The sequence below is a fragment of the Cucumis melo genome, chromosome 3 (genome assembly GCF_025177605.1).
Source record: "Cucumis melo cultivar AY chromosome 3, USDA_Cmelo_AY_1.0, whole genome shotgun sequence".
In the NCBI taxonomy this organism is placed as follows: domain Eukaryota; kingdom Viridiplantae; phylum Streptophyta; class Magnoliopsida; order Cucurbitales; family Cucurbitaceae; genus Cucumis; species Cucumis melo.
In genome coordinates, this window is record NC_066859.1 from 2,591,776 (window position 1) to 2,614,259 (window position 22,484).

Here is a 22,484-nt window from a genome sequence, read left to right on the forward strand (position 1 = left end):
AGAACCTCCCCAGACGGAGTAGAAACAGACAAAACACCATTTAACGGTTCTACCTCTAAACCAACATGCTGAACGAACACAGAGGATATGAACGAATGGGATGACCCAGAGTCAAACAACACAAAAGCATAGTGTCCCAAGATTAGGAGCGTACCTATCACCACTGTACCAGCTCGCTCGACCTCATGACGGGTAGTGGCAAAAACTCTTCCCTGCTGGGAAGTGGGAGGCTAGTGCGGGGTAGTCTCAATAGGTTTCAGAGAACAAGCGTCAGCGGTATGTCCTGGTTGCCTGCACCTGAAGAAAACTCCACTCCCGGTCAAGCAACGACCTCCATGAACTCTCCCATAGCTAGGACAAACGGGTAGTTCTCTCAAGGTTCTCCTGGCTGCTGCAAGCTCCCAACGATGCCCTGGAAAACACCTCCTAACCTCAGATTTCGCTGCGGTGTTAAGTCAAGCTACAGCTCCACCTTCCTCTTCTGTTCAATGGTCGACCCTCTATCGGCAGCCTTAGACGAATCAGCTCTCTCATGTAGGCTCAAATCTAGTGTCAGGCATAAAGCATCAGCATGAGTGGTTGGTCTGAGGGCTCGAACAATACCCTGGAGGTCTAGTCTGAGACCTCTGACAAACTTCTCTATCCTGACCTCCTCATCCTTCACTACATCAGGGGCAAAACGAGATAGCATGTCAAACTCAGCGTCGTACTGCTCCACAGTCATGTCGCCTTGTTCCAAGTTCAGGAGCTCTTACTGCTTCGCGTACTTTACGTTGGCAAAAAAGAACTTAGCATAGAAGCTCTCCTTGAACTGCTCCCAGGTTATCTTGCTGACATCTCCGCCCAGCATCCTCTCAGCAGTCTCCCACCATGCAGTGCCTCTGTCCTCCAGGAAGAAAATTGCGCACTGAACCTTCTGGTCATTAGGGCATTTTATGTACCTGAAGATCTTCTCTATAAAGGTCAGCCACATCTGGGCCTTGGTGGGCTTGTCCATGGATCTGTCAAACGTTTTAGGATTGTACTTCCTAAAGTCTCTTAGGTGTTTGGCCTCAGCCGATAGTTGAACCGGTGCAGGCTGAGCTCCCACAGGGGCTGGAGAAGGGACGGTCTGGGCCTGAACAGGGGCGGCCTGGGTCTACTCGGCAGCGAGAAAAGGTACTAAAGTAGCCTGTAGCATGTCCTGATATCGCTGCTCCATCGCGGCGAGATCTGTCTGGGTGACAGGTGCGTTAGGGTTGGCTGCTTGCACAGCAAGTTGCTCCTTCGGCTGGGTACGTCCAGCTCCTCTGCCTCCCCTACCACCCCCTCGACGTGTACCTCTACGCGGCGGCATCTTTTCCTGAAGTTTCACCAGAAGAAACTTTTCACAAAACAACCACAACACTTATACTAACTAACTCATTTTATTCAGGCAAGATTGTAACCATAACATTTAGCAAAGTCTTAAAACATACCTGGCAAGTGACGAAGGATCGTATAGCCATAGGGGTAAAATAAAACAAAACGAAACAAAACAAAACAAAGACTTACATCGTAAGTCAGTCTACAAAACCTAAAACATAGGCTCTAATACCAACTGTAACGACCCAACTCCTTATACTAGGTCGAAGTCATTACTAATTTTAAAAGACAAATAAAATTTATAAAGTTTGAATAAAATGAAACAAAACTTCAAAATTTAAAATTATTTAAAAGCCTAATCAAAAGTAATTTACGATATGTATAAAAATAAAATCCTAACTCGGGCCCTATCTAATGTTAAAGAAATAAAATAACAAATAAGGAATAACTAAAATGCAAACATTTAAGGTCTACACTCGGATATAAAACGGAAGCAAGAGATCCCTATGGCTCGCCACGGTCACTTCTGGTCGCTCGCCAGCTTGCCCTTGCCCTTACCTTTACCCCTGCCTGAAAAATAAAATGGAAAGAATGAGTATAAAATACTCAGTAAGGGACCCACTACTAGTCCCGTTAGGTACCTGTTAACTTCCTATTAGAGTCCTGAAAATGGTGTCCAAGAACTGGCACGTTCCTGAACACATGCAACATGTGATCCCGTAGGAACAAAATCTGGTTTTCGATGACCCAAAGGAACACCTAGGACAAACTGGTCTGTAGCGTACCCGGAGGAAACACTAAGACAATCGGGCTGCGAGGATCCCGTCGAATCACTTGAATCATGTCTATATCAATGCCAGATTGGCGGTCCCGTCAGACTACGCAGTCCTAAATAGGTGGTGATCCCGAAGGACACCCATGCAGGTACGACTCTAATAGGATAAGCTAACATGCATCCTAACCATAATATACACGTAACATAGCATCATAACGTCATCATGTCACATCACATCATCATGTCAAATCATATCATCAGGTCAAATCATATCATCATTAATTGTCATGTCGTTATGCAGTCCAGTCATCAATGTGCATAACTAAGAATGTATGCGATCTCTTAATTCTACTCGTAGGGCTAGTAGTAGAATCTCGTACTTGGAGGTTGCTCCGCAAGTTCTAGCAGGAAAAAAAAAAACATGCTCCCCAAGCAGCGAAAGTCCTAAATGGTTAGGAAACCACAAATTAATAATTTTAACCCTCAAAGAATTTAGGTCCAAAAGTCCACTTGAAGTGACTTACCCAAGATCAAGGCCGAACTCGGTTTGGACTTAGTTGGACAAATTTTCAGCTCGGCTCCCAACTACTATAGTCAATTTAATCCAACAGTCAACTTAGTTGGGGTCAAAATAACCTTAGCTGGATAGATTAAAACCAAAATTAAACCTACCGAGACTTACCGAAAAAATATGAGTCAAAATAGGGCTAAAAGGGAGTTTGGCGGCTCAGCTGGCTCGACTGAAGAGGCGAAAATTGACTGGCGGCTCGGCTGGAGATGAAACGGCTGGACTGGAACGCGGCACGGCTTGCGGCAGAGGACGAATGCGGCTCACGCTGGCGTGCGGCGCTAACGGTGCAGGCGCGGCACGCTTGCGGCTCGACGCAGATGGATGCGGCTCGGGTCGCAAAGAGGAGACGCAAGTCGGGTCGACTTCACACGGTATTGGAGTCGCGGACGCACGAGTCGAGCTTCCGGGTTCGGGCAACGATGGGGACGGAACGCGGTCGCTCGACGACGGCTTGCAGGCGGAAGAGACGCGGGTCCGACAAGCGTTTCACTTGGGAATAGTCAGCAGGGTGGGTTGGGTTTCGATCCACGGAGAATGGTGGCTGGAGAGGCGTGGGTCGACGGGCGCTTCGCTCGGGTCGCAGACGGCTGTACGACGGAGACGCGGCGAGTGGCGAAACGGAAACGCAGCGAGTGGCGGCTACTTGTGAAGGCTCGGATGAGTTACGGCGGTCGACGGCGGCGGCAACCTAGGGTTTCAACAAGAAGGAATTTTTTGGGTTTTCTTTGCTTTTTGGGTTTTCTTTGCACGGGTCCCAAAGTTTATTTATACAAAACAAATGTAAACCAATATTATTTCCCCTTTCCTCTTCCTTATTGAAATAAATAAAATAAATAATAATAAAAAAACCCAAATCATCTTTCTCCAAACTAATCCCATCAAATCTCCCTTTTAAAATATCAAAACCAACAAATCACAACAATCCCTTTTATCATTTTTCTTTCCAAGAAAAGCATCACCATTATCCTTAACCAATTAATTCAATTTTCTCTCTCCTCAACCCCAATTTTCTTTTATCTTTAACAAATATCTTTACTAATTTTATTATCCAAATACAATAATTATATTCCTCAAAACTTAATTAATTACACAACCAAAAAATTTCATTAATCAAGTTTCCTCAAATACATCCAATTAACACAACTCCCAAGCACCACCACCATTAGGTAATGTCTAACAAAATCACATAATTACAAATCAAATAATATTAAACATCCAAATTTGGGGCGTTACAAATACAATACCTTTCTCCAAATAATTATATTTCAACAAAATAATTATCTTTTCTTTTCTCATAAGTAAATATATATATTTACACACACATTCATATAGGTATCAAATCTCAAAATTTACTTCCACTCCTTCAATTTAATTAAATAAGTTTCCAAAATTATTTAAATAAACTCCAATCTCTAAGGAGGAACTAATAAATCTTTAAAATAACGCTCACTAAATTAAACTTAATTAAATAAAACTAAGATAATTAACTCCAAAAATTGTCTTAATTTTCAAGACGTTATACATTTCTATTGTTAGGAGAGTTTATATAATATACTTTTCTAAATCCTAAAAAATGTAAATAAAGTAAAGATGACAAGTACAAGTGAAATCTCATACTTAGTTGTTTGAAATATCGAATAACACATTCAAAGTATTAGACATTATTGTTATAACAATATTTTGAAATATTAAATAGTTACAAACAGTACCACTCATCGTGTCGTTTTATTTGTTTCTTTCGTGTTTTTTTTCTAAAGTATTTAGTTAATTAAATCAAGCATAGTTCAGTATTAGAACACTATATTCTCTAAATTCCAGGGTATAATTTCTACTTTACATTTTCAAATTCAAAAAGATTAAATTTGAAAATGGGGATAATTACTTCATGAAATAAAGAATTGGCACAATAATCAAAGTAAATTGAATTCCAAGAGAGAAGAGCATCTGGTCTTGTCAATGGCACTTTATGATTCAAAAATAGGTATTGAAATTGATAGCCCGTTTTGCCTTTGGTCCACAAATTTAAAGCAATCTAAATTCTATATCCAATAACTACATATTTTTCGGAAGTTAAACTATTTTGGTATGATCTAAATCATGAAACACAAAGATAGAATATTGGGAAAAAAAATGACAAATTGCAAAGTCATTCCAAAATTATTGTCACGATTCAACTACAAATAGACTTATACTATTTGTAGAAATTATTGAACCCCAAATAACTAAAAACTTTGACCTTCAAACATATATAATTGTTAAAATTTCTTCAATTATATAAGTGTGATGTCTAATTTTAACATTTCTAACAAAGAAAAGTTAACATTTCTACCAAAAAAAAAGTTTGAACGTATACTTGTAACTATGACTTTTTTTTTGCAATTTGTCAAAGAAAAAAAATGAAAAATTGCAAAAGTCATCCTTAAAATAGAATGTAAAAATTGAATTCACAAACTTATAGAAATCATATCAATTATTTAAGTTTGAGAATTCTAATTTCTCCGACTACAGTAAATTTATACTTAGGCTTCCAATGCTCCCAAATGCTCCCAAATTTAAGTTTGAGAGTGCAATCAGAAGTTCTAATTACCATCACAATTGGGTATTCTTGCAATTTAAAGAAAAAGAAGAAAAGAAAAACCAAATAGATCTTAATTTTGAAAGTAGAAAAGGACTGAAGCAGAAGGCAAAACAATTAGCCATGAGAACAAGAAAGCTCGTAGATAAACAGACGAGTAATAATGTTAAGATCTGGAGCAAATACAATGTAATCGAATACACTTCCCAACAAGAAGGTTGATAACCATTTCTAAATCAGTAAAATCGAAGTTAGATCAGAGTTTATCCGATAATGGTATCCCACAAGCAACGTAAAATGGAAATCTAGAATCGGCATATACTCGTGGAAACACGCAATATCTCTAATTGATAAAAGCGTAAGAAACAAGGCAGATGTAAACCACAAGTGCAATCGGAACCAAAATGACGAGTGGAACCACCGCCGCGAATGTCTGAGAGCTGCCACAGCTCAGAGTACCAAGTTTGATCTGAACAACATTGATAAGCGCCATCATAAGGAATCCACACCCACAAACCGACCCGATTCCCGACACCAACATCCCGATTCGGAGCGCCGTTTTGTTGACACGAATCAAGAACTCAGTAGGGTGATAGAATGGGCTTTTGGAGATCCTAATGGCTTGCTTGAGACCGAGAGCAATTAAGCTGGAGAACAGGAAGGAGCTGAAGGAATAGACATGGAAGGCAACGAGATTCGCGGCAACGGAAGGGCCAGCCAAACAACTAGGGCTTTGGATTAGGTTATTCATTGGATCGTTGGGGTTCCACGCCAGACCTAAGAAGACGGCAAGAGTGAACATGGAATTGACATTCACGATGCCGTCTAGGGCTGATATGTGAATACTGGTGCCGGTCGGCATGTTGAAGACAGCGGAGGAAAAGGGGGGTTCCGGCGGGAGAGAAGTGGAAACGGTGATTGAAGCGCGTACCGGACTGGAGTCAATTGGGAAAGTGGGTGAGGAATTGCAAAAAGTGAGAGACGATAGGGGGAAATTGCGCACTTCTTCTTGTCGGAAGAAAACTTTGGTCTTTGTTGGGAACTTGAAAGGAACGACATGACGTTCTTTAAAGCGGACAAAATTACCAACCTAAACTTCGGGATGATTGGGCTATTTAACGACAAGTCGTATTGAAACCTTGAAAAGCAATTGGAAATTAAAAAGGGAAAAGAAAACAAAATCGCCGTTGCCGGGGATCGAACCCGGGTCACCCGCGTGACAGGCGGGAATACTCACCACTATACTACAACGACTTGATGTTCAGTACAATTATTTTACAAATTTAAGTTTATTAAGACTTTTGAAATTACCAAAAAAACAATTACGCCGTTGCCGGGGATCGAACCCGGGTCACCCGCGTGACAGGCGGGAATACTTACCACTATACTACAACGACCCGATGCTTATTTGATATATTGATTTAATTTTGTTTTATAAATAAAAGTTTATTGATTTAATGAAAATAATCTTTAATAATTTAATCATTTGTTGCTATTGTTATTGAGAAATTAAGTATTTAGTTAAAAGCTTATTTTTAATAAAAAGAAACAGATAATCTTCGTTCTTATTACAATAAATATCGTGAATGTTAGGCTTGGCATTAGCTCTTTGTCTTGTCGGCCACTTCTCTCGCTTTTTGATGCTCGAGAATGAAATCTTCGAAATGGTTAATGATTCTAACTTGACTTGCTGAATTTGATTAGAATCACTTGGAAGAGAGCAATTTAATGGAAATTTTTGCGAGGATAGAGAATGAGAGAATAAGGATGAGGAAAGCCACCTGTATATATATATATCTCGAGGTGGTAGTGCATTACTTTTTGCATATTCAAAAAATGAGTCATGGGAATTTGGGAAGGGATTTTTGTTGAAACCAATAAAAGAAATATAAATTACTCAAGAAAAATATATCACAAACAAGCACTTCTAAACATCCCCATGTTCGATATGCTTTTAGTTACATTAGAACCAAATACATGTATGTGAAGTCAACATGTCAGGTTTTGATATGGGTGGGCTTAAGGTTCTAAGAAAGCAGAACTCAAGCAACATCAAATAAATAAAAATAATAATTTCTTACAGAAAGAGTTTTTCTAACAAATTGATTCTACTCTAAATTCTGTATACCATGTTCTTCCTCTTTTTCCCACCTCAAGGGAAAACACCATATAAGTTGGCTATTTCATCTTCTCAGCAAGCAATTTGCTACAACTTATCACACTTTGATCTGCAGAAGAGCTTTTTCTCTGTTCTGAATTTTCATTCACAATTATGTTCTGAATTGAAGCAGCCCCTTCAATTGAATTTGTGCAAGTTCTTGGTTTTGTTTCGACGCCAAGATAATTCGTCAAGGCTCTTTTCACTCCAAAGCCGCGCCGTGGAGGCTTGCTAGTAATTTTGTTGTTGAGAAATGGCACTCTCTCAGTCTTGGCTGGACTAACCAATGGAGCTGGCGAAAAGCTTGGAGTTGTGGATGTGAGTTTATATGGAGTGCTCGAGAGATGCACTGAGTAAGCAGCCTTCTTGTGACCGACTACATTAACTGTGGCAGCCGATGTCAACCTATTCGAATGTTTAGTTAAGTCGTCGACATAAAGCAAATCGTCGATTCGAGCAATGATGTTATATGCAAGACTCTCTAGAACCCTTGAGTAGCTTTCAAGAATGGACTTCCCAATATCCTGCGAATGTGGATATATATATATATGAGATGAAAACTTGACAATAGGAAATGGATCATAATTGAAAATGTGCAAGAATGAACATTTGTTACCTTGTTGAATTGGATTTTACTGGTGTCTAAAGTAGTTTGTGTTAGACTGGGAAATCGCTGCTTTAAAGAATGCAAGAGGCCCTCAGCTCTTTCTGCTAGAAACTCCCTCTTGTCACCATCAATCATTAGATCCTTCACCATCTCCCAAGATGATCTTGCAGTAGAACGTGTTGGATTGATTTGGGGTTTGGAATGTGCCCGACGTCTCCAAACATAAATTGCAGCCTCGACACGGTTGGCTACGTCAAGGGCAACATGTTCGGAGGATAAGTCAAGGCAGTCAAGCAAGTATTCGGACGAAAAATGCTCCGACGTAATGTACCGGTATATAACATCCCCTAGACAGGCTCTCCCATTCTACAGCATTTAGTGAAAATCAAAAGTTTTAGAATTATTCAATTCTTCAAAGTATGCTGTTTTACACAAATGGAAACAATGGTATCCAAACCTTAGGAAGAGTCTCCAAGTAAGATTCAGGAACCTCCATGTCATTCAAAGCAATGTTGTTTATGGCCATTACAGCTTTCAATATCTGGTTTGTGCAATCTCTAGTATGATGCAATTGCTTTCTTGAATCTTCTGCGAGACCACCTGCGGGGACTCGGGGCACTGGAAGCCACCACTTCTCTTGCTGCCTCTGAACTATTTTCCGAAAAGAAGACGATCCATCACCATCAGATGATACAATGCCTTGATCAACATACCAGAATTCGGTATCGGCAAAACTCTCAAGAATTTCCTATAAACAAGGCCAAAGTCCAAAGATATCCTAAATTCTTTGATCATCAATGCGAATTGAAGCATATAGTGTGCAGCAGATACAAAAACAATCTTACAAGCAGCATATTGTCCAATTTTCTGAGAGCTGGAAGGTTAATGAAGATATCAGATCTAGGCCTGGAAGTCATAACCTATATAATAAACAATGAATATTTGTCACACAAACAGAAACTCGTCATACTAATCGAACTAAATAAGAAGAAGAGAAATTACCTCTAGTTTGCTTCCATCAGGGAATGTTTGGAAAGAAGGGATTAATTCAACTATATGGTCACTCACACAAAGAAGCCACTCCAGTTCTCTTTTCCACATGGATTTTTTCTCCTTTGGCAAAGGTTCAAGTCTCCACAGTTGCCCAAATACGGTGGCTTCAAGTTATACAAAAACAGAATAAATACCAACTTTAACAATAAGAAAAGAAAATTTCATAGATTAAACCAAGAAAAAGCTTACCACAGAGATTGGTAATGGAATTTGAGATGGCCAATGCAGTGGAAACCCCTTTCCCAGAACCTGACATATCTTCTCCAAGCAACAGTTTTGCAAATCTCTCCTTCATAAGTTCCATCTCTGTTAAAAAATTTAAACAAAAAAGCCCCCAAAAATTAAAATGGGTCATCCTAAAAAACACTAAGGGATGATAAATCAAATCAAACTAACCTGAAACTTTGGTGACCGTTTTGCTTGGTTTTGAATCATTAGAACTGGGTTTTTGTTCAACTTCACGAACTCTAGAGTTTGAACTTTTGCAAAGCTGAGCCTTGCGAATCGGCCAGCCGAGTTGAGGCGGTGAAGAACACTCGCCAGCGGAATTGTCGGAGCTCGACCTGCTTGAGCTGCTCTGCCCAGATACTGCACTTGACTCGGTGAACAACTCGGTTCCAGCTCCAATAGAACCGAAAGATGCAGCAATTTTTTGAGCATTGTCGGTCGTCTTGACCGAAGCTTCCATTTTTGAAGAAGAAGGTGTTTTGAAAGTGAAAAGCTAAAGAAAAATGGTGGAGATCAAGAGAAATGGCGAAGTGGGTGTGAGAAAGATTTCATTTTCTTTTTGGTGTAGTTAGTAACACTGTTTATTGCTTCATTTGTATGAGAAAGAAGAGGAGGACAAAGGAATTTAGATTTCAAATTTCTTGCTTTCTCTTTCTCTCACTTTCACCAAAATTTGATTTTAAAGGTAACTGCCAAAGAGGCAAAGGACAAGGCAACGTTTAAAAGAAATAGTATTAAAAAATAAGAATTTTGTAAACTTTGGCTTTGTAATCTAACGGTGATGTCAACTCACGTTTGAGTTTTTTTGAATCCCATTTCACCTGCTCCCTCCCTGAAGGTCTGAACCAAAGTTCAAATTTTATTCTCTTTTTACCATTTCTTATCAATTTCTTTTTTGCCCCTCATTGTAGTTTTACTATTTCTTTGAAAAATAAAATAATTTAGTTCTAATAACAAGTTTAGTCCTAAATTTTCAAATTTAGACATTTACTACTTTTAAAGTATTTAAGTATTCTCTTTGCTTTTCTACTCGAATGTTCAAATATTTTAAGATTTTAAAATTTTTTTGTTACGGATGATTTTAGACTAAATGACATAATTGATTGTATGGAGTTTACAAAATATTTGATAAAAAAAATGACAAAACTCGAGCCAATAAACCACACCATAAGATCCAAGGTCCAAACTAACATGTTTGCTCTCAACCAAGAGTGAAGTCAAGTGTTGGAATGGAGCATAATACAACTTATGTAAGTCCAAGAGAATAATTAGTTTGGGTCAAAATTTCAAGTAAGCTCTCATTCTCGAGCTCACCATAGACGAGGTTGAGGGTGAGCCTCAAAATTTGTGAATAGAGTATAATAAACATATGTCCTAATCCATTATGCTCCAAAATTAACTTAATATGATTCAAAAATTATGACACAATCGTCCTAGATTGTAATTTTATAATAAACAAACCACTAAGACTTCATTAGAAAGTAAGTTCATTCCAATAGTCGAACTCTCTACTCACCGCACATTTACACTTTCCAACTTAAACGATGTAGTCTGTATGGCGTGACAAGCACTACAATAATCTACAAAATTTTTCATCTTGTGGGTCACACTCCTCCCTAAATTATAAATTTTCTGTCATTGTCACGTGAATGTTTGATGTGTTTTCTATATCTAGATTTTAGCATAATTGAAAAGTAATAGCGTACATGAGTTTGTTATATGAATTTGGATAGAATTTTTAGATATTATTTTGATCAAAAAGTGAAAATGAAGTAAAGTCAGCTTTATTTTGAAATGTAACCAAACAACACATGTTACATTTTTGAGACTACAACTTTTTGTTATGCTGAATGAAGTGTATAATTATAAAAGTGAACTTAAAAATTTTCTTTTCCACTTGAAACTTCCCTATCCAATTCCTAACTCCACATTTCCAACATCTATATATAATGAACCAACAATGGAAAGACCAGCATTGTGGCCATAGTGTATAGTCTTCCAACTTGTTATAATGATAGGGCTATATTCTATTATACTCTACGAAACAAAAACTCGACACGTGATAAAGTTTTTCTTTTATTAAGAACAACAATATTGTAAAAGTGAACAAATTATTATATTTTCTTTCTTCTTTTTTTTGGTTTTATTATTAATCTTCATATTTTATGATCTAATTCTCACTGCCCATGGAAAAAAAGTTACAGATTTTTATTTCTTTTTTAAAATTGCATTTGTTTTCTTGTTTCCTCAGGATATCTTTTGAGTGGTTTTCAATTTTTTACCCAAAAAAAAAATTGAGTTCGGGATCAAATTAATTCTAAATGTAAATAAATAGTTTTTATACGTAAAAAAAGAAAAACCTTTTATTTTTTAGTTTTAAAATTGAAATGTTTTGAAGAGCTTGTAGATATGCACTTATATCCTTGTAAATAGGCACCTATACATATACTTAAAATACCAAATACTTGGATTTATGATAAAATATATTGAACTTTTGTTAAAGGATTGAGAAAAAAATATTTTATTGTATAAATATAAACAACACATGTTATTATAACCTAAGCCGCTAAAATAATATATACCATAAACAAAAACTACTATAATTCAACTAGAATAACCTATGACTATAACAAATCACTCTATGCTCAAACGGCCTTAGAAAAGTATTTCATGTTTTTTGACCTTAAAATTGATGAAGGTCAACTTATTTACAAGATTGTTACATTGTTTTAGTTATCTCAATGTTACTAAACATATTTACTTAATTGTGATTAAGTTAATATTTTGTCACATTCAACATTTATTTATATAAATGTATGAGGTGTATGTCAAGTATATCAAATCTATATTAAGTGTATCAGGTGCATTAGGTGGTGTATTATTTGGGTTGGACTTGTCTTTTTTTCTTTTGTCACATATGTAATAATTAGCAAAAAATGTGTGATAGACTTGCAAATCTCTAAATTCAAGTTGCACTCAATACAAATTTCTTCTTTTCAAATATAGTAAAGTGAATTAAAATATTTATAAAATATAGCAAAATTTCAATCAACTAAAAATTTGTAATATTTTCGACAGTTTTTTCATTTACAACAATTTCCCTTTTAATTTATTTTGTTTTTGAACTTTGAAAATGTTCTTAAAGATACATACCAAAGAAAAAAAAATCAAAAAATCAATATATACCTGTAATTTTAAAATTTTAAAAATAACAAATAATTACCAAATGCGAGAACATAAAACCAAGTTGGATAATGATTTTATTTTTATCTTATATTATTGAAATTTATGTCTCCATTATAGTTTTTTTCCTTCTTAAACAACCAATACTCAAACTCCTATTCAAATGTTAAATATGAACCACAAAGTTTTTTAAAAAATTACTATTCTTCTTTTTAATAAAATTTCAAAACTTTAGTTTTTTCAAAACACGAGTATATCTACAAGTAAAATTAAAACAAAAGAATTTATATTAATTGAATTGTATTGTCCATACTTTAATTTTTTAAATTTCTTAAAGAATAAAACTAAAGATTTTAAATCAAATAATTATCAAATCACTCTACAACATTTCAAATATATATATTAATTTGAATCATGGCAACCAAATCATGTAACATCTAACTCAAAACATGAGTAAAGAATAAAAGGATAACAAAAAAAAAACTTACCATAATATTATCTAAAACAATGAAACTAATAAGAATAAAAGAAAAAAAAAAAAAAAACAAACAAACAGTTGGAGAAGACCCATTAATTAGAGTCAAAACAATCTGAAGTAGTATTTATTTAGTTATTAAAGAGAAAGATTTGGAATTGATCTTAAACAAAGAGATTTTATCTTCCCAATGAGAAGGTTTCATCAATTACAACAATCAATTATTGTGGTCAAGATGCTAAACTAGAAGGAAGGGCATCGCAAAAAATGAAAGTTGGTTTCTTTGTAGGACCAAAAAGTACTGTACTTTCCATTTCAAATACCCCTAAAATTTGCCTTTCACCATTCTTACATTTTAATTATGATATTATACATGCCACCAAAAAGTTGTTATTGTGCGACTAAATACATATTTTGAAGTGATTTTAATATTGTATCAAAATCTCTTCCATACATGTTGGGTATACAACCAAAATCTCTCACATTTGTTAGATAATTAAGGAAAGATCGTGGGTGTATAAATAAGGACTATCTTTTAAATGGTGAAATCAAAAGCAAAATGATAAAGGTTTGTCTCCAAAGTGGATAATATATATTATATCAGCGTGAAGATATTTAGAGGGTTGTTGTCACGATATCAAATTAGTCCCCTTAACTTAGCCATGTCTGTAGAGTCCCATGATATTGAACAAAGATGCAGTGGAGCATTGGTTCGATAAAGGAGAAGATCATACCGCTATGGAGATATTTAGAGAGTCGTTCTCACTAAGCACATGTTCAAGTCAACGATGCATGTCCTTAGTTACTTTTCAATTACTTGAAAAAAGAAGGTTAAAAATTGACTTTTGACTCATAAATTTTCATTGAATTAACGATCAATTTCATCCTTAAATTTTGACTCGTAATATTTTAGCCTCGTCAAATTTGTTTTATTTAATAATTTAATCTTATAATCTATAAACCTGGTCAAAAATCTCCACACTTTCACACTTTATAACTAAAAATAAATACACTTTCTATGGTATATTGTGAATGTATGTATGTGTGTATACAAAATGCACTTATGGGTCCTCTATGTTGAATTCTCAATCGCTCAACTTTTAATAAAGTATATAAATATTAATAATAATAATAATAAAAAGGGTAGATTCACACTAACGGCTTGTTTGGATATTGGATATAATAATGATAAAAAGACATATAGAGAGTCACGTTATTGAAGTAGCCGTTTGAGGTAGTGCAACCAAAGGGAAGAGTTGAAATTCTTGACTTTTTGTGGCTAACTAAAACTTGCATGGTGTGTTGTGTGTGGCTGCCGCTGGCTACTTTTCCCCAACCTCATCATCAAATATGCTTCCTTTTCCCTCCATTTACATTTTAACTTTCCTTTATATGTTTACCTTGAACTTTGAGCTTACCCATGCTTTTTCCTAGAATTCCAAAACTCCTCCCAAAAATTCTCTAATGTTATAATGATTTAATTAAAGTAACCCTAATCTATTTGTTTAAGCTTTTGGCAACTTGGGTCCAATATTGGTGTTGAGAGACTTATTATTGATAATGCTATTGTAGGGTTGGTTGGGTGGCTATTGAACTCGACATGAGTAAAGTTTACGATAAAGTTAAGTGGCTCTTTCTTGATGTTAGTTTGATTTTCGATGCTTATCAATGACTAACCTCAACAGTACATGTTTGTACCTCACATGGGGCCTTTTTGTTTCTCATATGCATTAAAAGGTTGTCTGCTCTGTTTAGAAGATAAGAATGTATCTCTCATTCATTGTTTTTTATAAACTATCATTGTTCTACTACCTCTCTCTCTCTCTCTTTTTTTTTTTTTTTTGCTGCTAATGACAATTTAATCTTTTTAATGCATCGATTGGTGAATGCAAGAGGATTCAATATGCTGCTAAAAATTTTCTTTGAGGAGGCATTGAGCTAAAAGATAAACATTGACAAGTCATAATGTATGATCTACAAGAATGTTGGTCCCTTTATGGTGAATGATTTTTGTAAGTCTTAGTCGGGCACCAGAAAGAATGATTCTCCTAGGACTTTATCTCCAGACGTAGGTTACAAATGGAAGAAACAAATCCTTATTATTCAACAGGTTATATGACACGAGTGTCGAAAGTGTTGCAGGGTTGGAAGAAGATTTTATTTACTCTTAGCAGCAAAGATATTCTCACCAAATCATAGTTCATGCTCGTGAAAGATTCTTGGGAATTCAATGTTGATGTGTATTATCAATAAGGAGGACGAAACTGGGATCAGTTGGATCGTCTGTGACTCTACTAGGTCTCTTATTCTTACATATTCGTGAAAGGGTGGTGGCAATGTGAGCTATCAAGAACATGGAGACTTTCCCATTGATTAAAGGTATTTTAAATCTTTTGGTTCGAGTTAATGTTTCTTATTTTCTCCTCTTGATTGTCAGAGTATAATTGTGTTGATCTTGTTTAGTGCTCTTAAAGATGTGGTAGCAATCTTTTAAGTTTAGTAGTTTAGTTAAGAAGATTATTTTCTTATTCAATGCTACCTTAGTCGTGTCGTTCATCAAGTATTTGAGAGTCACGAACGGGGTGATGCACCATCTTGTTCAAGCAATGATGTCTTTCAATAATTTTTGAGCTTGTTTCGTTAATCTATCCTTTTTTTTTCTCTATGAAGATGTGATTGAGGATTCTTTTAGTTTACCTGCATGATTCTCCTTGACCATAGGTGACGAGACTCGTGTATTAGACTTGTCTAGGTCCTTTTACAACAATTTTTTTTTTCTTTTTAAAAAAGCTTTTGACAAGGTATTTAGTATTCAAATTCTTATACTGTCACTATAAAATTTTCAAGTTTAGAAGTATAAAAATTACATGCTTTAATTTGATTAGGGGAATATTATTGTGTTTGCTAAAAATAAAAAAAGAAAAATTAGCAAAAACGAGTTGGTGTCAATTATGTAAGTAACATGTTTGATTTTTTGTTTTTCACGTCTTCAAGTTTTTAAGACATCCCATTTCAATTACATCAACATCTAAAAAAATTGACCAACTATTTGTGTTAATTTTGTAAACAACAATCTTCCTATAATTAACCCAACCCCTTGTTGATGTTTATTAATTTTATTGTAAAACAAATGATGTTGAATCTTATAAATTTTATTATATAGGTGTCTATATTTTTAATAGAATCTAAAACTTTATTATATTTATTTTTTTGTAATTACTTTGATTCAGTTTGCTACATTCTAAAAAGTGGTTTTTAAAAAATAGAACAAAACCAAAAAATATTTACGTCGTATATAACAATTTTGAAAAAGAAAAAAGCCCACAATGTAAAATAACAAAAAAATATCTCGCAACTAATCAGTCACCCACGCACGCGAAAAAGCTTTTAATTTAAACGATTGGATAATATAGTCTAAAAAATCGTTTAGATATTGGTATACGATCATTTAGATCTCGGTAAACGATTGTTTGAATCTATCACTTATCTATCTAGGATAGACAATGATAGTGGTTTATCTTTGTCTAACTAAGATAGAAGACTGATCGTTTAGATATTAGCAAAATATCGCGTATCAATACCAATGTCTAAATGATTTTGTACCAAATATAAATAATCTTGGTAAACAATTTTGTCAAAGATCGTTTTGATATTGGTAAACGATCATTTAAATCTTGGTAAACGATCGCTTAGACCTATCATTTATCTATTTTGGATAGATAGTGGTAGTGATCTCTCTGTCTATCTAAGATAGACGACTGACTTTTAGATTTTGGTACATGATCGTGTAGTGAAAAAAGAATATAAATAGGATGAGAGATGGTGAACAAGGAAGAAATTCTGGAAGAGAAGATGAAGAAATCGCGAATAAAAAAAAGTAATAATATGAAGAAAGAGAAGTAATAATATGAAAAATGAGAAGTAATGATGGAAAGAAGATGCGCAGGAATTCAAGACTGATCTCGAGAAATTCAAAACCAACAAAATAAATCTAGAATTTATGAAAAAACAATGATGACTTCATGAGTTTTTTTTTTTTTTTTTAATTTTATATGGACTGTAAATATTTTCATATTTTGTTCTATACATGTAAATCAACCTTTCGAAAATGCTCAAAAATATTACTATTGTTATTATGTTTTCTTAAATAGTAAAATGCTTCACTTAACCATAATTAACATGAAGATTTTTATACACAACGGGGTAAGTTTAATCAATATTTTTTGCTAGAGAATATCTGTTCACACGAGATATCTGGAGAAATTTGATTTGTGGAGCTGAACTTTTGTTTGTGTTGTATTTATGTTGATTTGATGCGATATAGTTTGATCTCTAGATTTTGATCATTTGATCCTCTAATTCTCTCTGGGTTGGACGCTTACGCTTGATTTGAGCAAGCGAGCGGAGCATGTGATGTTCTTGAAGTTGGAGTCTTGGAAGAAAGGAGCTTCAATCTGTTGGAATTTGTGTTTTAAAACTCGTACTTTGTTATTTGATTTAATAAATTTTATTATTGAATGTTATAATCTTAAAACCAATAAGTTAAGGTCCCGAGGCTATTTTGCTGAGTTTGTCAAATACACTTGAACTTTATGTAGAGACATAAACATGGATTAAGTTCAAGTTAATAGCCCAAATAGTCTATAGTGTATGAATAAGGTTAGGCGCCTTATTCTGGATAAACACTATGGATGCGGCCCGCTCCGTAGTTTGTACAAACGATGTAATCCTGAATCGTTCATGTAGAGACATGGAAGTAGAGGCATCCTATGTAAATGGTTTGCATAAGACTGGAACCATGAAATAGTCACTTTTTGTTATAATACCATAAACTATAAACTGACTATTTCAATTATGATAACCTAGGTAACTTGATCTTAATTCTGAGCTAACTATGGACTTCTGTTCATTCTGTAGTATCCTTAGATCTGCATAGATGAGGGCAGCTCATCATCGCTGGCTCAATAAGCCTCCCATTTCAGGGATGAGACCGAGTGGATAGCTAGGGACATATCGTGAAAGACGGAATTTACTCCTACCCATTTCTGGGATAGTAGATAGGTTGTTCCCTTAAGGACTGAATCCAAGTCTTGAACAAGGGGCCCCACCTTCTCATTGGTCCGAGAAGGATTCAGGTTTATAGGTTAGACTTTAAATCAAATTGTTCAATAGTGGATCAATGGGTCTTAAGGAGCAAGATGTAATCTCGGGGGTAAACGGTATTTTGTCCCAACCAAGATTACAAATAACCTATGAATGATCAACTTACTTATCATGATTATATCAGGTGGACAGAAATATATCTATAGTAAGGGGAGTGTAACTAAGAGTCTTTAGTGGAATGACTCTTTAGTTAACGAATGTTGATTAGGCTTGGTCTAAAAGAGTTTAGTCAGTTAATCTCGAATTGTTAGAGCCCATGATCTATAGGTCCATTAGGTTCCCCTACTAACTCATATGGATTCAACTAAGAACAAATATGTTGAAGTAACTCGAATTGTTCGAACTAAGAAAAGAGAGACAAACCGACAAATATATAAGATATAAGTCGGTAGAAATAAACTTTAAGTTTTGTATTTAAATATGATTTAAATAAATATGAATATGGATTCATATTTAAAAGCTTGGAAAGTTTTGAAATGGCCAAAGTTGTAAAAGTCAACTTGTTGACTTTTAACTTTGAGAAACAAAACTTTGACCGGATTTACATTCAAATATAATTTGAATTTTAGAAGAATGAATGCAGATTCATTCTCGGGAGGTTAGAATTAGTCAAGACGGGAAAAATAGTAAAAAGTCAAAAAGTTCACTTTTGACTATGAAAAGTCAAAGTTTGACTTTGACTTAATTGGTCAAATGACCAAAATGCCCCTTTGACTAATTATTTAATTAATTAAAAGTTAATGGGCAATGTGGCAGCCTATTGTGAAATAGAAGCCACTAATTCCATTAAGAGTTAATGGATTAATTAAGTGTTAATAATATATGAAATAATTTGCATGCAATTTGCATGTAAAATTTCATATATAAACTTCTCATTACAGAATAAGAAAGGATGATGTTTTTTACTGAAAAATCACCTAAACGATACACCTAAACTGAGTCCCACAACTCCGTTCTTGGTCCTGAGATTAGTAGGTCAACTTAGTGGTTGACCTTGCTCGTGATTTTCAGGCAAAGAAGAAGCTTTAGGTCGAAGGAGAAGTTTAGAACTATAAAAGGTAAGTTCATCATTTACCTTTTATGCTCTTCGTTTAGGTCCATCGCATAGCATATGCATGTTGATTTCTAAATCGTTTAGATGCATATAGAGTAAAGCATGACCCTTATTATTCCGCTGCAGCATGTCTCTTGTTGTTTTCCCTTCACAATCTTCGAGGGGAGTCTTCTAACTCTTTGGAAGAATTCTTTCTAGACCTTCTGGAGTCAAAAAATTTCATGCATTTGGATCATATTTAACTTTAGCCAAAATTAAACTTATTTTTTGGCTCAATTGAATGTGACATCATTAGAATTAGTCAATTTGTCTTTAGATTTAATTTAAGACACGTGTCAATTTTTAGTTAATCTCAAATGCAATTATTTTAGTAAATGATGTGACAATTTGTGATTGGTTTCAAAATTTCTTATTCAATAATATCTTCTTTTTTTTCAAGTATATGAAGACATTGAAAATAAATTCAGCTAACTGAAATCAATCAAATTAAGGTTGGTCGGACATAGGCCTTTGTTGGTCAATTGTCATTTTTCCTATAAAAAATATTGGAGAACCCACCAGTCGATATATGCACATTAGTGTTTTTCTTATACAAAATTAGAGTAAAATGCATCTTTAGTTCTTAAATTTTAAAATTGATATCGATTTGATCCATCAAGTTTTAATACATACACTTTGGTTCAGATGAGGTTTGTAATTAAAATGATTCTAAATGATTTTGATTTAACTTTAAACGACTAACTAAATGTTGATCTAACTTTTAAACATTAATGTGCATAGGATGACCGAAGGCTATTTCATTTAACTTTGTGACCAAATCTATTTGATTCACTTGAGAAATAAATTAAAATGTTAATTTTTTAAAATAAAAGCAATAAATGAAAATTAAAATTGTTTAAGGTATATTAATTAAAATGTTGCTTGCCCTAAATTAGAATTTCTCCAACAATTCAATCTACTTTTCTTCTTTGACCTTCTCATGCCCAAGCACCAATGATCGATCTATCATTGATGTTGTTTTCCAATGCTTTTTCCCGCTAACTCCACCCGCTGTCGAGTTACATAAAATTGGTGTTGGAGTGAGCCATCTAGAGTACCATATATTTTTTAAAGTTATTATAAAATTGTAACGACTCAATTTTTTAAATCTAAGTGGAGGTTGTTACTTTAAAATAAGTAACATTTTCATACGTTTAAAACAACGCAAAAATCTACTTGCTTTAATAAAGAAAAGTAAAACAAACATTCTAGAATCAAAAGTTTGGCAAACCAGTACTAAGCAAAATAAACCTAATTCAAGTTCTATCTAATTTTAAAGAAAATATGACGTAAAATGTTTGTCAAATTTCAAGAAAACAATGTACGAAGTTATTATCATAAAATATTATAATTATATTAGGAATTTAATTTATACTATATATGCAAAGTAACATTTAATATAATAATTATAATGGGAAACAAAATGACATACCTTTAAAACCTACTTTTTGTGTGTAAATTTTCAGAGCCCCTACTGATAACGTATTGTAAAATTGAGGAGCGAAAAGGTCATTATGGGTATATATTATGAAAATATAATAATAATAATTAGGAAATTCAAAAATAAAGAAAATGAGAAATCAAATATGGAAATAAAATAAAGGAAGAAATAGAAAATAAGTGGAGAATTATGGATTTTAGACTAATCTTTATTAATTTTTCCTTACCAATTAATTGTATTCTTAAACCCACCAGGTCACTGTTTATAGGCAATTTGGTAAGTAGGAGGCATTGTTTGTACACTAAGGGTGTGTATGGTTACTTGACACATGGATGAATGAGGTGACGTTATTTACACACGCAGGATCCGTTTGGTAATGTTCCTTTTTCCTATTTCTGTTTTCAATTTTTTAAGAAACAAAGATGTTGGGTAATGTTCCTGTTTTTCATTCAAAATAATTAGAAACGTTTTCCATTTTATAAGAAATTAGTGGGAACAACAAAAATGATGGAATACAATATATGTGCAGTGGAATAAAGAACGGAACTTTACCTTAATTGCAACTAACTAATTAGTGATTAACATGCATAAACTTACCCTAATTAAATGAAATTAAATTTATAGAAACATACATTTGTAGCTTCCGAAAATCTCAAAATCTTTTCACGAACTCAAATCAGGATCAGCACTAGAGTTGACCCGCTATTCTTCGGACTTAGAACCGAGTTGTGGGGCCCGATTAGGTGATGGAAAGATGAGAGAGATGGAAATTTGAGGTGTAAAATTAGGGTTGAGAGATTTTTTTAAAAAAATAATTTTGTAAAACAAAATTATTCAAAAAATCGCCAAAGTCTTCACAATATTGAAAAAACACCTATTTATAAACAAATTACATGCAAAAATGTATGTAATTTGTTTTTAAAATCTCAACAACTAATATTCCACTAACATTTAGTGGAACTTAATAGGCTAGGTGTCTACATCTCATCATGTAGCCACTTATCCTACTAAGTGTTAGTGAGATAATCCAACAAAATGTTGAATTTTCTCACTAACTTAGTCTAAGGTCATTTTGGTCATTTGATCATTAATGCCAAAGTCAAAATTTGACTTTTTCAAGTCAAAAATCAAACTTTGATTTTTTGGTTTTTTATTTCTTTTGATTAATTTTGACCTCCCGAGTATGAATCCGCATTCCTTTTTCTGAAATTCAAATCATATTTGAATATAAAGTCGGTCAAAATTTGACTTTTCAAAGTCAAAAGTCAACATTTTGACTTTTTACAACTTTTACCATTTCCATCAATTCCGAGCTTCCAAATATGAATCTATATTTAAATCGTATTTAAACATAATGCTCTTTCTCGAAGCTATAACCGACGACTATATCACATATACTTGTTGGTTTTTCTCTCTTTACGTAATTCGAACAATTCAAATTATTCCAACATGTTGTTCTAAGTTAAATCCGTATGAGGTAGCAGGGGAACCTAATGGACCTATAGATTATGAGCTCAAACAATTCGAGATTAATTGGCTAAATCTTTTTAGACCGAGCTAATCAACATTCGTTAACTAACGTGTCATTTCGCTAAAGTTCCATAGTTGCACTTCCCTCACTATAGATATATTTCTGTCCATTTGATATAACCATGATCAGTAAGTTAATCCTTCACAGGTTGTTCGTAATCTTAGCTGGGTGAAAATACCATTTTATCCCCGAGACTACATCTTTGTTCCTTAAGTCCCACTGATCCACTATTGAACAATTAGTTTAAGGTTCAACCTATAAATCGAATCCCTCTTGGGCCAATGAGA

At 34.2% G+C, this 22,484-nt stretch overlaps 2 protein-coding genes and 2 non-coding genes across 4 annotated transcripts; all 4 read right to left on the reverse strand.

Annotated features, from left to right (window-relative positions):
- Window positions 1–5,382: 5,382 nt before the first annotated feature.
- Window positions 5,383–6,344, reverse strand: LOC103485537 (uncharacterized). The gene has a single exon (XM_008443189.3). It carries the CDS (start codon window positions 6,125–6,127, stop codon window positions 5,609–5,611), a length of 519 nt encoding a protein of 172 aa, XP_008441411.1. The 5' UTR covers window positions 6,128–6,344; the 3' UTR covers window positions 5,383–5,608.
- Window positions 6,345–6,447: 103 nt separating this feature from the next.
- TRNAD-GUC (transfer RNA aspartic acid (anticodon GUC)) lies at window positions 6,448–6,519 on the reverse strand. Its single transcript has one exon. It is a non-coding gene; the product is annotated as a tRNA-Asp (tRNA).
- A 71-nt stretch (window positions 6,520–6,590) lies between these two features.
- TRNAD-GUC (transfer RNA aspartic acid (anticodon GUC)) lies at window positions 6,591–6,662 on the reverse strand. Its single transcript has one exon. It is a non-coding gene; the product is annotated as a tRNA-Asp (tRNA).
- A 512-nt stretch (window positions 6,663–7,174) lies between these two features.
- On the reverse strand, window positions 7,175–9,995 carry LOC103485538 (rop guanine nucleotide exchange factor 5). Its single transcript, XM_008443190.3, has 7 exons — window positions 9,480–9,995; window positions 9,273–9,389; window positions 9,033–9,187; window positions 8,876–8,950; window positions 8,488–8,778; window positions 8,040–8,396; window positions 7,175–7,947 (listed from the first exon to the last, which is right to left on the reverse strand). Exons 1-7 carry the CDS (start codon window positions 9,769–9,771, stop codon window positions 7,444–7,446), a joined length of 1,791 nt encoding a protein of 596 aa, XP_008441412.2. The 5' UTR covers window positions 9,772–9,995; the 3' UTR covers window positions 7,175–7,443.
- Between the last annotated feature and the right edge of the window lie 12,489 nt (window positions 9,996–22,484).